Source organism: Bidens hawaiensis, unplaced genomic scaffold (genome assembly GCF_021521415.1).
Source record: "Bidens hawaiensis isolate Kalapana, Puna unplaced genomic scaffold, B.hawaiensis_p1.1 tig00011510_1, whole genome shotgun sequence".
NCBI classification, from domain to species: domain Eukaryota; kingdom Viridiplantae; phylum Streptophyta; class Magnoliopsida; order Asterales; family Asteraceae; genus Bidens; species Bidens hawaiensis.
In genome coordinates this window covers 653,333-670,581 of record NW_027491901.1, presented here as the reverse complement: position 1 = coordinate 670,581, position 17,249 = coordinate 653,333, and the positions used below count along the sequence as shown (strand labels likewise).

Genomic DNA, 17,249 nt, shown 5'->3' with positions numbered 1-17,249 from the left:
TGATGAGTTCGAGGATGAAGAAAAGATGGAAGACGTGTAAGGGGACCAGTATTATAGAAGACAACAACAACAATCTCCCAGAAACCGAACACCCGAGCCTGTTCAACCACCAAGAAACCGTCGAGAAAGAAGAAGACAAGAGGTCCCCGAGCCACAGTTTCCCGAGTATGAATTTGACGATGGAGTCCCGAGGGCATTTGTTCCACCGCCCGTTCGGGGGGTTCAAAGCCACTTCATTCCACAAGTGGCCACGAACCCGCTTCCCATTGTAATCCTGGTCCGAGAAGGAAGAACGTTTTCAGTAAGGCAAAGTAACTTGACCGGGATGCCTACTTTTCACGGGAAAGCATCTGAAGAGCCATACCTACACTTGAGCGAGTTCAATGCAATTTGTGCCACTATCTCGAGTCAAGGGTTCACTGCTGATGAAGTTAAGCTAGTTGTGTTTCAGTTCAGCCTTAAAGATCTAGCAAAGCAGTGGTTCTTATCTTTACCGTCAGCAAGTATCTATGTAGCAAGATCTGGCCCAGCAATTCTTAGACGAGTACTATACACCGCAAAGAACTTCCGAAGCCCGAACTTCCATCAGAAATTTTCAGCAAAGCTCGGGTGAGACTTTTCATGAAGCATTTACGAGGTTCAAAAGGTTGTTAAGAACTTGCCCGCATCACGAGATTGCATTGTGGGAGTTGATCAAGGCGTTTCATGACGGGTTATCAAGTGATGATGTGCGTGATATTCAGTCGACCACAAATGGGTCGTTTTTGACTAATGACGAGAATGAAGATTGGCAACATTTGGAGAGGCATGCGATGAATTCAAAAAGGCAAGCTCAGTCAAATCGCATGATAAAAAGGGCGGTTGTGAAAGCCGTTGATAGAAGTGAGTCGAATGATCGTATGGCTAGGTTGGAGAAGAAATTGGACCAGTTAATGAGTATAGGAGTGAAAGATAAAGGCAAGTCAGGAAAAGCGTATCCGATTAATGAGTATGTAGTGGCTACTTGTGGGGTCGTGGTGGAAGACGAAGAGGAAGAAGAGGAGGTGAATTTTGTTCAGGGTGAGAAGAAATACAATAACAACATGAATTCAAACACATATCACCCGGGCCTCCGAAACCACCCCAATTTTAGCTATGGAAACCCGAACATGCAACAAAACCCGAACTTTCAAGGTAATTCCCCCGAACATGCAACAAAACCCGAACTTTCAAGGTAATTCCCAAAAAGCAGGTTATCAATCAAATCAGAGGCAGTATGGGAATGAGAGGGGTAATGGTCAAAGCGGGTATAATCAAAGAGAATCGGGTGGTTATAATAAGGTTTATCAGAAGAGTTATCAGCAAGGTCAGCAAGGACAAGAGGCAGCACAAGGTCAAGTAGGTTCTTCGGGTAATCAGGAGGAGTCGATTAAGGACGTAATGGATTTCCTGAAGCAGATGAAGACAGACCAGGAGGCTCAGAATAAAAGTGTAAACCAAAGGTTAGAGCTCCAAGAGAAAGCCAATGCTGCGAGGGATAAACAGGTAAGCCAGCTAGCGGAGGAAGTGGCGAGTTTGAAAAGAAATCCATCCAAATTGCCGAGTGATACCTTGAAGAACCCGAGCCATCAGAGTAGCAGCCCGTCGAGTGGAAAAAGTGCCCAAGTCAATCAGGTAAGTACCCTTAGAAGCGGAAAGGTATACAATAACGGGGTAGCCTCACCACCTTTCGTAGAGGGTGTGGTGGAAGACTTGGAGGAAGATGGGAAAAGTGACGATGAGGCCGAGATTGAACCGAAAACTAAATTTAATCAAATAAATAAAAACAAAATTGAACCAATAACTAAAAATGGACCACCCACCGCCAAGGAGACGGGTGCAACAATTAAAACCGTTCCTTTTCCTCGGGCATTGGTGAATCCCGAGACCACATCGACACTTAGAAAGAGGGGTCCACAGCAGGAGGAAATGTGGGAAATATTTAAATTAATATTTAAATTAATTTACCCCTCATATATGCAATCAAACAAGTCCCCGCATATGCTAAATATTTAAAAGACTTGTGTACTCAAAAACGAACTCACAAGTTGCCCAAACAAGTTGACTTAACTACAAATGTGAGTTCGGTTTTGACAGGTATCCTCCCACCCAAGCTACAAGATCCGGGAACGCCGATTATACCCATTCAAGTGGGCAATTTTAAAATGACTAGAGCGTTGTTAGATCTTGGGGCTGGGGTGAGTATTCTCCCGGGAAGCGTGTATGACCAGTACGACTTTGGTCCACTTAAAAAAGCCGACACCACCGTGGTGTTGACCGACTTGACACTTAAGCTTCCTAGGGGAATCGTGACCGATGTGATTGTGATGATAGTAGATTTTTATTACCCGGTTGACTTCCTGGTTCTAGACTACGTGTCGGTTGACCCGAAACGGCAACCGAACGTAATTCTCGGTCAGCCCTTTTTGGCCACCGCGAATGCTTTATAAACTGTAGAACTGGGGTAGTGGACATGGCTTTTGGTAGTAAGAATCTTCGGCTTAATGTATTCTCAAAAGTGTCTAACCCTCTAGTGAGTGACGAATGCTTCGCGGCTGAAGTCGTTGACGGGTTGAACCCTCACAGTGGTGAGGATGAGGCCACAGAGGAGTGTGCTATTTGTTGCAGGAAAACAATTGAGCATGTCTTGCAGTTACAAGAAGAAGAAAGAGAAGTGGAGCTGTATGCGGCAAGTATTGGGAAACCGCCATGGTCTCAACAGGTGGAACGGTTACCCGATACGATCGATTCAAAATTAAGACCGTCATTGGAGAGTACGCCGACTGTTGAATTGAAGGAGCTTCCGAAACACCTGAAGTACGTGTTTTTGGGGGAAGGAGGGACTTTACCGGCCATCATCGCATCAAATTTGGAAAACGAGCAGGAGGAAGCGTTGGTGGAAGTCCTGAAAGAGCATAAAGCGGCGACTGGTTGGACGATAGCGGATTTGAAAGGGATTAGCCCATCCATTGTCATGCATAAAATCATCACCGATCCCGAAGCAAAACCCGCTCATGATGCACAGAGAAGGTTGAATCCAAATATGCGGGAGGTAGTGAAGAAGGAGGTTTTGAAGTGGCTTGATGCAGGTATCATTTTCCCAATCTCAGATAGCACGTGGGTAAGTCTGACATTAACAGTTCCAAAAAAGGCGGGTATTCAGATAACCCGTAATGAGAAAGATGAGGAAATCGCCACCCGACCGGTAACCGGGTGGCGGATTTGTGTGGATTATAGGAAGCTAAATGCGGCAACATCTAAAGACCATTTTCCATTGCTGTTCATTGACCAAATCATCGAGAAACTTGCAGGTCAGAAGTTTTATTGTTTGCTAGATGGCTATTCGGGGTATAATCAGATTGCTATTCACCCCGATGACCAACATAAGACCACTTTTACGTATCCATACGGTACTTTCGCATTTAGGCGAATGCCTTTTGGTTTGTGTAATGCCCCGGCCACCTTTCAAAGGTGTATGATGAGTATCTTTTCAGATATGGTCGGGGATTCACTTGAAATTTTTATGGACGACTTCTCGATTTTCGGATCATCTTTTGAAAAATGTTTAACCGAATTAACTAAAGTTTTAAAAAGATGTGTGGAAACGAACTTGGTCTTAAGTTGGGAAAAGAGCCACTTTATGATGCAAGAAAGGACGGTTTTGGGACATGTTATCTCATGTAGGGGGATTGAGGTTAATCGGGCAAAAATCCAAGTCATATCTAATTTACCACCGCCTACTAACATAAAAGGGATAAATGCATTTTTGGGTCATGCCGGTTTTTACCGACGGTTCATTAAGAATTTTAGTGTCATATCTAAACCGTTGTGTAAATTGTTATAAAAGATGTGCCATTTGTTTTTAACGAAGAGTGTCTCAATGCATTTAATGTCTTAAAAAACAAATTGGTAGAAGCCCCGGTCTTGTTGTCACCTGATTGGTCACTTCCATTTGAAATCATGTGTGACGCAAGTGACTATGAGGTCGGGGCCGTGTTGGGCCAACGGGTGGATAAGAAGCCCGTTGCCATATACTACGCAAGCAAAACCCTTTCTGATGCTCAAATTAACTATACAACTACGGAAAAGGAGTTGCTCGCGGTAGTATATAGACTTGATAAGTTTCGATCTTATATTTGGGGGAGCAAGGTAATTGTTTTTTCAGATCATAGCGCAGTCAAGTATTTGATGGAAAAGAAAAACGCGAAGCCGCGCTTGATCAGGTGGATTTTATTCCTCCAAGAATTTGATGTAGAGATCCGTGACAAGAAGGGAAACGAAAATGTGGTGGCGGATCATTTGTCGAGAATTAGAGGACAAGAAGAAGAGGAGAAAGACGAGAAGGCAATTAATGAGGCTTTCCCAGATGAACAATTGTTTTCTGTTTCAACTTTGCCATGGTATGCTGACATTATTAATTTTCTTGTTGCAGATACGATCCCGGAGTTTTGGCCAAAGAAGAAGAAGCAACATTTTCTCTCGAAAGCAAAGCACTATACATGGGAAGATCCGGATTTGTTTAGAGTTGGAGCGGATCAAGTGATAAGGCGGTGCATACCGGAGGAGGAGATGCGGAGTGTGTTATATCATGCTCACTCTTCACCTTGTGGAGGCCATTTCAGCGGCCAGAAGACGGGATATCGAGTGCTCGCATGTGGATTCTATTGGCCTACTATATTTAAGGATGCAACAGCTTTTGTGAAAAATTGTGTTAGATGCCAACAGACGGGGGGTATTTCAAAGAGGGATGAGATGCCCATGCAACCAATCATCGTTGTCGACATCTTTGATGTTTGGGGGATTGATTTCATGGGTCCATTCGCTAATTCATTTGGTAACCTATATATCTTAGTGGCGGTCGATTATGTGTCTAAATGGGTAGAAGCAATCGCCACCAAGACAAATGACCATATCGTTGTTTGTAAGTTTATCCAGTCTAATATTTTTTCACGGTTTGGTGTTCCCCGCGTTATCATTAGCGATGGGGGTTCACATTTCAAAAACTTCAATTTTGGCAAACTACTTAAACGATATGGCGTAAACCACCGCATTGCCACTCCATATCACCCTCAAACGAGTGGGCAAGTGGAGGTTTCTAATAGGCAAATCAAAGAGATTTTACAAAAGACGGTAAGGCCCGATCGAAAGGATTGGTCAAATAAACTAAACGATGCTTTATGGGCTTACAGAACCGCTTACAAAACGCCTATTGGAACCACTCCTTACCGGTTGGTTTACGGAAAGGGTTGTCGTTTACCTGTTGAGCTAGTCCATCGTGCATTATGGGCAATTAAGAATGTTAACCTAGATTATGAGTGTGCAGGTAAACAAAGGAAGTTGAATATATGTGAGTTGGAGGAATTAAGAGATGAGGCTTATGAGTGTGCATCCGCATATAAAGACAAGATGAAGAGGGTTCACGATGCTAAGCTAAGAAGAAGGACGTTTGAGGAAGGACAACGAGTATGGTTGTATAACTCAAGATTGAAACTTTTCCCGGGAAAATTGAAGAGCAAATGGACAGGGCCCTATCAAGTCAAGAGAGTTGGAAAGTTTGGAGAGGTTGAGATTGAAGATTTTGATGATCATCTGAGGCAAGTGGTGAATGGTCATCGATTGAAGCCTTACTTGGAAGATGCGGATTTGAACAAAGTGATACACGAGTCGGAAGTTTGCTTTTTGGCAGACGAGCCGACATACTCGGTTGATTAAAGAACCAAGGAATGTCGAGCTGTAGACATTCAATTCAGCGCTTACCGGGAGGCCACCCGGCATTTGTAAGTTTTATTTTTGTATATTGAGTCTAGTTAGCTAATAGTCTTCCTCAAATTATGCAGGTGTTGGAGGATCGGGAGCTGGTGGTGATGCTGATGATCAGGAGGATGATGATGATGAGGAGTAGGAGTTGATGAAAGTAGTTGTCCTGAGCCATATTTTGGTTGTTTATTTTATTATGTTTTCATTATAGTACGGGTTGTATTGATATTATTATTAATATGCTTATGGGCAGTATGGGTGGTTCGGTTGGGATATTTGATGGAATTTGTTTTTGTGGGTGGTTGCTTGTGTATATTTTTGTTGTAGCTGAACTTTGTGGGTGTAATTCACTATAAACCCTCACGAGACCATACTCGTCCACTCGGGCTACTGGGGGGTTTAAAGGGCTTGTTGCATATGCTAAATCCAACCGTGATTCCTATGAAAGTGAGTTAGGTCTTTTAACTTTTTATTCGTTTAACAAATTGGGTTATGAATTAATTAATCTCGGATGGTAATTTAAAATTAATGGTTTTGCAAACGGTTTAAAAGACCTATATTTTTAACATTTGTGAGAAGCGTGCTTCTACATATTTGTGAGTTTGCAGATTTTCTTTTGAGAGACGAAGAGGAAGGTTCACCGAGAGATCACCGAGGACACGAGAGTTGCACATGAGAATTTTCTTTTCTATCAGGTGATTTCGTTTTCATAACCTTATTTGTTTTATTAGTTTTTATGTTAAAAGTGTAATTGTATTTTTGTAAATTCATCACATTAGGCCCGGTTTTTAAAATTGTCGAAGTGAATTTTAACCCCGTCCCTATTTTTTGTCTTAAATTTTAAACATTGAGGACAATGTTTGTCTCAAGTGTGGGGATGGGGGAGAAATTGAAAATTTAAAAGTTTTTATGTTCCTTGAATCAAGATTTTTGCACAATAATGGAAAATGATAGAAAAATTGGGGATTATTTTTCAAAATTATTAAATAATATGAGATAATAAAAACGGGAACACACTTAATTTGGGATGTGTCGGTAGGCCCAGCTGATAGTGAAAGGCTTTTGAAAATGTAATAAATGTACCTCTAAATTAAATCAAGAAATCTTGTGGGTTCTCATCTTAGGAATATAGAAAAACTGAAATGTGTAAGGTAATGGATAAGCACCAGTGTAGGGTAAAGCCTTGTAAATTTCAAAATTTAATTTTATTGACATATTAAGCAAGGAGCATGAAAAAGATATAATAGTAAAAAGGATCCAATAATTTAATGTGTCTCCTTCTGGGATAGTGACTTGGAGATGACATCTATGGATGAGGATCATAATAAAATAAATAAAAATCCAACAACCTATGTGTTTTCTTTCGAATTGGTAGCTTGACTGATAGGCCTCTGGGTGAGGATTGATGAACGTTAATGAATAAGGACCAACATCTTACATGCTTCTCATTGGGCTAGTAACCACGGTGAGAACATCCTTGGGTGAGGTCTAAAGTATGATAAAAATGCAGAATGCTCGATTAATTCATATGTGTTGTCCAATAAATTAAATTTTGATAGTTACAAGTTTTTAGGTTACACTGGTAGAAATAATCTTTATGATTTTATCTATGCTTTGACATGCCTGAAACAAATTAGGTGGATTTGTGATTTTAGGTGTGAGACCCATAAACTGAATGTTAACTTGAACTTAAATCTAACATGATTAGAGGTCTGAATTATCGGCGGTTGGGTTTAAGTAGACAACAATATCGGCAATCATGGTTTTTGTGTTCTTTGTGCTTAATTAAGATAATCTATGAAGTATTTTGAGAATGATCTCTGATTCTGATTCCATTGCAAAGTCTTTTTCGGGACGAAAAAGGGTTAAGTGTGGGGATGTGATGGTTGGGTAAAAGTTAGTTAGTTTTATATATTAATTAGTTATATTTAGGTTAATAAACGAATGAACATTGGTACTTCAAACGTTGTTTACGTGTTTCAGGACATTGGAGGCTATGGAGCTTAACACGGATATTTACAGGCTTGGAACGAAGATCAAGAAGTGAAAGATTGGAAGTGCACGCATCACGAGGCATTTAAGAAAAGAAAAAAATAAAATTTGAAATTTTACATCTTCGCGATACGCGAAGATGCAATGAAGGGCAACTTCGCGATACGCGAAGTTGCATAATGGCGGCTGCGACTATTTTGTCCTTCGCGATACGCGAAGAAGCCTAACTGGACATCTTCGCGATAAGCGAAGATGCTTACGTCGGCCTAAAATTTAGTTTTCTCCCTATATAAACCCCTTAACCTCCCCATTCGTTTATCATCGACTTCCAGAGGCAAAAGAGGCTGCTTAGGACGATCTTTCATCATTCCAAGGCTTCCGGTTCGTGTCGGGTTTGCATGTTCATCCAAGATAAGTGTATTTACGTTATGATCATGTTCGGCTAAGTGCTTTGTTCATTCCAGGCTAGGTTTTTGTGTATTTTAACTTCTGACCAGATTTGTATGCTTAATGTTTATGAGCTTGATTGAGTTATTGCTTTAGTCTTGCTTAAATTATGATTGATTATTTAAACAACTTGTGTTTGAGATTATTGATTGATGCATTATTTGTTTGGTTGTGTTTATCAACATTTAGGGTTTGAACTCTTGTGTCATTGACTAGTTATCATCAAATATTGTCTCTTAATTGGTTTTAACAAACATAAGTTGGTAATTAGGTAAACCGAGTTTCATTGTGTCATCAATTCGGTTAGGGTATTGTTTGACATCACAATCCAACTACTAGGTTTAGTAATTACTGCGTAATCAATATAACCGAATATGGAATTAAGTTGAATGTCACATAACCGAACCTAGAATGAATGTTTTTATTAATATTATTCACAAATCGTTTTTAAGTAATTGTTAGTTTTTAATTAATCATTTTTCTAAAAACCGCTTGACATCGTCTGTCCGCCTTAGTTTAATAATTAATTTAGTTATAATAAACTTACACTTTCCTTGAGTCCCTGTGGAGACGACCTTACTTACCCGTACTTATTACAGGTACTTAAATCTTTAATTAATTGGTTTTGAGTAGACCACGACAGCCTACGTCAACACACGTATGTACCTCCAAACATTCGTGCAAGCAATGAACTCTTGGGAAACAAACAGGAACTAAAATTCTGTTTTTATTGTCGATATATTATTTTTAAGATTATAGATACTATTCAAATGTTAACATTAACAAACAATACGAAGACGGAAGCATGATACAGTTGATAGCATCAATGACTTATTTCACCAAACAAAATCATATCAACGTCAAGATTCGATTAGCGGTTTTCCAGATAAAAAGTTCTTGACGAGTGCAAGAGCTCTCTTTGGTTGGTAGCTTGGCACCTGGTGACCTGCCCCTCGAACCGTCGCTAACGTTAGATCGCCTTTATAAACTTGTGCATAGCCCGCCACCTGTGAGTTTTCATTCAGTGAACTACATTTGTAATTAATCGATTTTCATTAGTTTACAACATTAAAATGAGTGTTTTTACCTCTCCTTGATGAAACCAGGGATGCCATTTAGTTTTTATAGGAAGCTTCATGGAACTAACGGAATACTTTGTTGAGGTGATTGGTACTCTTGCATCAATATCTCCACTAGAATCACAAGATAAATTTGTAGCAAAACGGTTGGTAGCTAAGTTACTAGACACACGGTTAGAAGTGAACTGGCTCGGTTTAAGTTTAAGGTTTGAAACCAGGTTTCACGGTTCTGGTTATAGTTTGGAAGCGACCGCAAAACCAAAACGCCAAAATAGTAGAATTTTTTTTTAATCTATATATTTTTATTAGTTTTAATAAAAATGAAATACTTTTTTCACGTGTGAAAATCAAACAATGATAATACATACAATTAATTACTTTTTAGTTATAACGGTGGATGAAATTAACTTAATAAATGGACAAATAATTCTCTATAGTTTTCAGTTATAAGTACACTACAGAAATTGAAATTGAGTCATGATAATTACTTTAATTAGTTCAAATACTGTAGACTAATTATTATTATTATTATTATTATTATTATTATTATTATTATAGTGTTAGCTTATAATTACTCTAATCATTTTTACACTTTTCAAGTTAAAAACTTTTTTTATTTTGTTTTATCCTAACACTTAGATATCTATAATATATATAAACCAAAACCCATCCTCTGTATCGCGATGTGGTCGTTCTCTCTTTTTTATAGAAACCACTATATTACTTGATTTTTAAATGGAGGCCTCTCATTGATTTAACCCAAATTCATGGGTATGAGTCTTACCAAAACCAGATAGCTCTTAAATGGGTTATAACATCTCATTAAATTAAAAATTAATCTTACCAATTATTTGATATGAAAATACTATTAATTAGGGATATACTAAAATTTAATATCCAAATTAAAAAGAAAAAGATATTATTTATAATTAATAAACAATTTTATGGTAAAAAACATAAGCGGGTCATGGGTCACCAAATCCAGATAACTTTTAAACGGGAAACCATGACAAAATCGGCAACCGCCTGTTCGTTTTAGATTTTCCGAAAACTGTAGTTATCGATTCGACCCAAAAACTTCTTCAAAACTGGCTGAACGGGTAGAACAATTAAGATAGGATCTTTTTTTTGTAGGTTTACCTAAATATCCAAACGCGAAGCTTATATTTTATGAATTCCTTGAGGAGTGGAAGAACTGTCGACGAGCTATCTATCCAACCTCGGAGGGCTCCACTGCATGATTTTGACATAGCAATTTATATAGTTTGAAAGACAACATTTACTGACCTTTAATCATTTCACTTTTAGCTAATGTAGGTTTATACACATACCCGCATGCTTCCCAGTCATACCCGAGCTTTGTTACGTTGGCATGGAGGGCCTCTTGAACATCTTGCCGGTTCATATACGCATGGGTGTAGAAATCACTACACGGATCAAAATTCCGCCACTGTATCACAAACCATAAGCAAATTGCATAAGTTTTTAGTAGTAGACATGCTTTAATAAATTAATAAATAAAATCTGTACCGATGTCTTCTTAGGATTTCTTGTAAGATTGCCATCAAAGCATAAAGGGGCATAGATGTTGTAGATGTCGATAGCTTGAGTGTTATATCCAACATCTTCTGCGGCTTCGATACACTTATCCGATTGTGTGAATGCATTTGGGGAAAAATTACAATATTTGCGAATTGCAAAAACAGTTTCATCTGATATTATAGCGTGCGAACCAAAGTAATCAAACATTCCTTTCAAATCCGTCTCATCGTTGAGTATAGGGTTCCCTATCTGCATGTTTAAACAAGACAAATTATAAGATGAATTGCTGGTGTTTTTGAACTAACTATTATATTCACAAGAATATATACTATACACATGTGTTGATCATCTGGACACCCTGCCTTGTCAACATGAACATAAGCATACAGAGAAAGAATGGAAGATCGTTGAATAATAAATTCATGAGAATTGATCTCCCGAATATATAAAAGAATATACTTGACTGTAACCTAGTGTTTGTTAAAAAATTCACTAGAAATTGAGAAATCTTCTTGACAACATATGGAATCTCTACGAGAGTCAGGACATAGAATTACCATAGTGAACCCATAATATTGTGATATACGAAAGGATCATCCATACACATATCAATCTCATGACACTTGATGTACTAGAGATATCGCAATATATAGACATACACTTGCAAAGGCGAGTGGGCTTCAAGGGGTCAAGAATATATCTTTGTTGTGGTAAATGGAGAATACCATTAGTTAGATCGAATGCCTAATTAAGAAATAGCTCAGGCTAACCACGTTGAATGTACACTGTGAATGCTACAAATACTATTGACTTCCTAGTAACAATAATAAAGCCATTTTTTTATAACTGAGAAAAGGTATAGGCGTTAAGATTCAAAATAATATGAAACACGAAAATGGCATGATGACAAATTAGTGTTTTGGGGATGACTTGTATGATTGATTACGTGTATAATATTACGCTCATAGAATGAGAAGAATATAAAGGATGAGGAAATTCATTAACATAAGTATCATGCCCAAACATGTGTGAGCCCAAATCCATAAAAAAATGGCCTATAAAAAAGAACGTCGAGTCTCAGAAAATTTAAAATCATCACATAAGTTGGTTGGCCCAAAAAACCATGTCATAGATCACAAACAAGATTACAAGAATGCTAGTCTAAACTGACGCACGGGTAATATTGTAATAACACTTTAGGGTGGTGGGGGTGGGCACCAGGTAGTGCACTCGAGTACCCCGGATACGCCGGGTACACCACCGCCACGTACCCTCTTCATATTCCCTCCAGGGTATTAATTCCGGGTGATATAACCCAGAGAAAGGAAAGGAGAGAGGAGCATGTTCATGCATGTAGGAGAGGGAGGGAACAAAGGGTTGGAAGGGAAATGTGACAGCCGGTATTATGCGTTGGTGGCCAAATCCTTTTATTAGTACACATCTTAAGAATTAGGTTTCTTATATATGATATGATATTATGCGTTGTAAACGAATTGATATTATGCATTGTAAACGAACCGAATGTCTAGCGAATCGTTTGACGGGTAGTTTGTTTGTTTAATAAATAAACAAACATAAACAAATAATTTTGGTCGGTAAGCTTAACGAACAACCAGGAATAAATGTCACGTTCACTTAATTAGGTTCGTGAACGTTCAGTGATGTGTTCATTTAGGTTTGTTCGTTAGTATTCATTTACGTTCGTCCAGTCACATTTGTGTGCGTCTGTCCGCTTACGTTCGTTTACATATATATGTTCATTTATTAGAATTTTAATGTTACTATTTTTATCTATTTATTTACCTTTTACTATTATTTTGATATACTTATGTTTATGATTACTATGTTAAGCTTTTTTCGTATGTTATGTACTACCTCAGATTTTTGGGTGTTTTGTGTTGATTTAGTGATTATTATCCTCAAATTAATATATATTTGTTTGTATTCGTTTATGTTCATTTGTGTCTATTAGTGTTTGTTTACGTTTTTTTTGTTCGTTAGTGTCCATTTGCATCTGCTTACAAAATTAATGAACAGGCATGGATGAACACGAACAAGCTAAATTTCTTAACAAACAAATAGGAGCACAAATTTTCATTCGGTAAAGTGTTCATGATTCGTCCAGTTGTCCAACAAAAGGTTTACGTTTTTTTTTGTTCGTTAGTGTCCAAGGTTTGATCCTGTGAGGACCGGTAGAACTAGTTAATTCTCACAAGTGGTTATATCATTTAAAAACGTTTGATTTTATATATTTAAGCCTTACCTGTTAGAATTAAAATCCATTCGATTATATGTGCGTTGATATTTGATATAAAAGTGAACGAACATAAGGAAAGGGATAACGCTATTCATTTATTTGTGACATTTAGCTCTCTAGCATATGGATTTGTTCTTTTGCCTTATTACATAGCCTTTTAACAGAAATTCGTTGTTCAAGTCTTGGTTCACGTATTTAAAACACCAAGGAGTTAAGAGGTGTTGTCGTCTTGGATTCCAGTATTAAAAAATAAAAATCATTTAACAGTCTGAGCATAAGAACACATGACCAGATAACATGGTCGGTGGTCCTATCCTGAAACATTTGTCCTTTGGTACCATATAGTAAGTGGGATGTCACATGTTAATTAGTTGCACCAATGAAAAGACATCTTATCTACGTACCTTCGATTTATATAAAGATATCATAATAACAATGTGAAAATAAGAGTGATGTGGAAGAGCACTTACAAGGATCCCTTTGAGATTGATGAGAGTTTTGTTATGTATCAAATTGTAATAAATGATGGTTTGAGCAAGTTGAGGCACATAATGTCCCGCATAGCTCTCTCCCGCTATATAAAAGTCTCTATCTTTATATTCTGGAAATCGCTCAAGCCAATTCAACAAGAACACATAATTATCAGCGGCTGTTAATTTGTCACCCCCAGTTTCGTAGTCTGATGATTTGTTAGAGTATGAAAACCCTACTCCAGCTGGCGACTCTACAAACAATATATTTGCAGCTGGAAATTTCCAAAGTTTGATATAGCATGTAAGCATTTGCAAGCAAAAGTTTACGAAATTGGTTTGAGACTGTCTTATTACCGCGATTCCAAGAAAATTGGTTTTTGTAAAGAGTTTTTCCGTCACTATTTATTCGAAATGGTCCAAGCTCCTGCATTGCCCCATAAGCAAGCGATGAACAACCTGGCCCTATATATGCATATCATCCATGATTAAGTACTGAAAAAATAATAATAATAACTTTCGTATGTTTTTTTATTATGTTGTTTTAAAACATTTATCTACCCAACATGTGTAGATTCTATAAATAAATGATGTTTGCTTATGTATTCTTTTTTAATATCAAAATAGTTGAATAAAGATTACAGTTTAATCATTTTTTTTTCTTTTTGTATTTTAAAATTTTCTAAATGTGAAAGACGAATAATTATTTTTCTCCTTTCTACTCTCATGCTAAAACCTCTTCTCGTTTGCTTCCATTCTTATACAATAGACAGGTGAGGTTCATTACTTTAAAAATGATTGTATATAATTATTTTAGGTCGAAAGAATATTAATTAAAAGTGAATTTCTGGATAAAAGAAAAAAATATATAAAAACGAAAACATAAACAAAATTGACGGTAACATGCATGGTGGCGTGAGACGTGTAGAGCGAAGAATATAAACAGCACAGTCACAAGTATTATTATATATATTGTTTAAAAATCGCAAAGTAACAAAAAAGCATTAACAAGTTAAGGTATTATTAAAAGAATTATATTTTATTATCGTAAGGTTTATACTCGTAGGTGAGTGTGACACGTTAATACACAAACGTTTTAAGAAAATAATATAGTAAAGGTCGTTAATAAAGAAATCTGAGTTCAAAACTTATGGTTTACATATATTATCGTAATCATTTGTGGATTTGTTAGTTTAACTGATATAATATACTTATCCTAACTGATATATTTACTTATAACAGGTTTCTATTTATTTTTATTATTATTATTATTATTATTATTTTGTAAATCAAATTGGAAATTTTAGTATAATAATTTATGACTTTCATCTATATGTAATTGGAATTACTTAAGAGGGGAAAAATAAAACGTTGATTTTGTCAAAATATGCTAAGAGCCCATCTTCCCTTTCATTTTCTTGATTATTTATTGATTAATGATTGAGATCAAAATGTGTAGTAAAAAACAAAATGAAAGACATTTCTGCAATTCCCTTACTTATTTGAAATTTCTTTTATCATTTTTAAACGTTTATAACTTTTTTATATAATATTTTAAAAAAGCACCATTAAATCAAACATTTTTATCTTTAATTTTATTACCATATTATTTTATAAAAACGAAAAATTAAAATGAGTTTTTTGGGTGTTATTTTAAGAAAACAAAGGGGTGTGAGTTTGTGCCTTAGGACCAAAGTGTCCGTTAAATCTAATTATGAGTAGCAGCACATGCCATCTATATAATATTTCCTAGGATATACAAAACTCACTTTTTTAAGAAAGTCACCGTAAGTTTTTTTAAATTTGCATGAAAATCGATTATCAGTACCACCTAATTACAAGTGATAAGTAATTATGAGTAGTAACGTTACTTAAGCTCAACAGCAACTTGATAAATTAGTAGCAAAGATCATCAATGGTATGTTACTACGGGTCAGCAATAAGTTGATTGTTAGTGGTACTACTGCCATTAGAAACTTGTAGTGTATGGTAATCTTGTAGTATATGGTAATCAGCATGTAGTAACTAGGATCGATAGTTCCTTGGCCCATCAGTAGCAACTTGGGTAATCAACATTAACGATAACTAATCAACGGTAACTGAGTTGCTCTTGATGGGTTCCCGAAGAGCGTTTTCATACCTGATGTATCTTGACTACCAACATTTATAACTATTAATTAATATGCTCTTTTATGAGCCTTTATGTCGGTTCAGCTTACACGCTATTATGGTAAAGCGTTTGGTTTGTTTAAGGGACGCGAATTAGAGCTTAGTTTTCATAATAAATAGTAAATACACATTCTTGTTTTTGTAGAACTTTCATTATTATGTATTATCTGAAAAATATTTTATTTTTTACAAATAAATATGAATATATACATGATCTTCTAGTATTATCTGAAAAAATTCAACGTGTAACACGTTACATTAGTACTTCATTTATCTTTCCTTTAATATCTAGTTTATCATTGACTCATTACAAAGAGATGATATGTACCTACATCTCTGTCGCTTAACTCTTGATTTCCGTATATATCACAATTTTAATGATAAAAAAAATATTTAATTATATGTAAAGAAAAGGATATATCATTTATAGCACCTATATGTCATAATTTAACATTAAATTAAAAACAAACGATTTTAAAAAGCCTCTATCGCTAGAAATGGATTACCTCCGTTGAGCCAAAGAAGAAGGGGCAAAGACTCCTTAGATTTCTCAGCTTCAACAAAGTAATAATAAAATGCCCGACCCGCGGATTCATCTACGGTGACATAGCCACCATACTGATCAAACTCGACGTATGGTTGGCCAGGAAGTTTGGTGATTTTTTCATTCTCTTTTCGTCGGTTTTGAGGAAGAACAACTTTTGCTTTGAATAAACCATTTGGTGTCTCGAAATCGCTTGTGTTTACAATAGGGACTTTTGATAGCTTTGTATTATAGAGTTGACTCAAAGCATGGAGTTGTTTGTTGGCAAAGGTTTGATAAACGAAGGTTGAAAGGAAGAGAGAGATGAAAATAGCCAAAATAGTTTTATTCTCCATTGTAATTTGTAATGGTGGTTAAAGGTTTTGTTCCATGCATATATATAGTGTGTGGAGTTCATATGCAATAAAAAACTTAGGGACACTTTAGATATTTATTCATAATTTTTTTTTAACACCCAAAAAGAATTAATTTAAAACCTTTTTGGTTTTATATTTTTTCATACTAATATAAATAGAGTAGATTTTTTCTTTTCATATGTGGTTTACGTTTCGTAACACCCCAGCCTAAGATGAAACTTTTGTAGAAATAAACCTTAACTCAAGGTCGTTTTTAAGAATTGTTAAAATTTTTTGAGTTGAAGATGAAAAAAAAAACTAGGCATTAAGTAAAAGAGATTTTTTTTTGTTAGGTTTAAACATTTTAATTTTTAAATGGGCTTATTTAGCTATGATATAGGTTGTCTAATTTTTTTTTATATATAAAATTAGGCTTAAACAAATCTCAAGTGAAACCAAGACTGTGTGTTGTCGCTGAAGCCGGGCTCCGAATTCATCCAATAATATTGTGTCATGAAGTGCTGACTGGATGCTAACTGGAAACTCGCTCTTAAGCCACCGCTGAAACCGTCTGAGCCTGTTGTGGTTCAGGCGAACGAAGGCTTCAGCGAATTTTATGCTTTTTTTAATTTAAAACAT

At 36.4% G+C, this 17,249-nt stretch overlaps 1 protein-coding gene across 1 annotated transcript; it reads right to left on the bottom strand.

Annotated features, from left to right (window-relative positions):
- Positions 1-9,057: 9,057 nt before the first annotated feature.
- LOC143538219 (serine carboxypeptidase-like 40) lies at positions 9,058-16,610 on the bottom strand. The gene is made up of 8 exons (XM_077031826.1): positions 16,238-16,610; positions 13,920-14,027; positions 13,563-13,837; positions 10,824-11,084; positions 10,625-10,743; positions 10,434-10,526; positions 9,302-9,407; positions 9,058-9,221 (listed from the first exon to the last, which is right to left on the bottom strand). Exons 1-8 carry the CDS (start codon positions 16,608-16,610, stop codon positions 9,075-9,077), a joined length of 1,482 nt encoding a protein of 493 aa, XP_076887941.1. The 3' UTR covers positions 9,058-9,074.
- Between the last annotated feature and the right edge of the window lie 639 nt (positions 16,611-17,249).

Excerpts from the sequence above, each read along its gene's own strand:
- LOC143538219 (XM_077031826.1), bottom strand. The coding sequence starts at position 16,610 with ATGGAGAATAAAACTATTTTGGCTATTTTCATCTCTCTCTTCCTTTCA. Across the intron at positions 11,085-13,562 it reads TCAATCTCAAAGGGATCCTT|ATAGGGAACCCTATACTCAA; the intron begins GTAAGTGCTCTT and ends TTAAACATGCAG. Across the intron at positions 10,744-10,823 it reads GAAATCCTAAGAAGACATCG|TGGCGGAATTTTGATCCGTG; the intron begins GTACAGATTTTA and ends TTTGTGATACAG.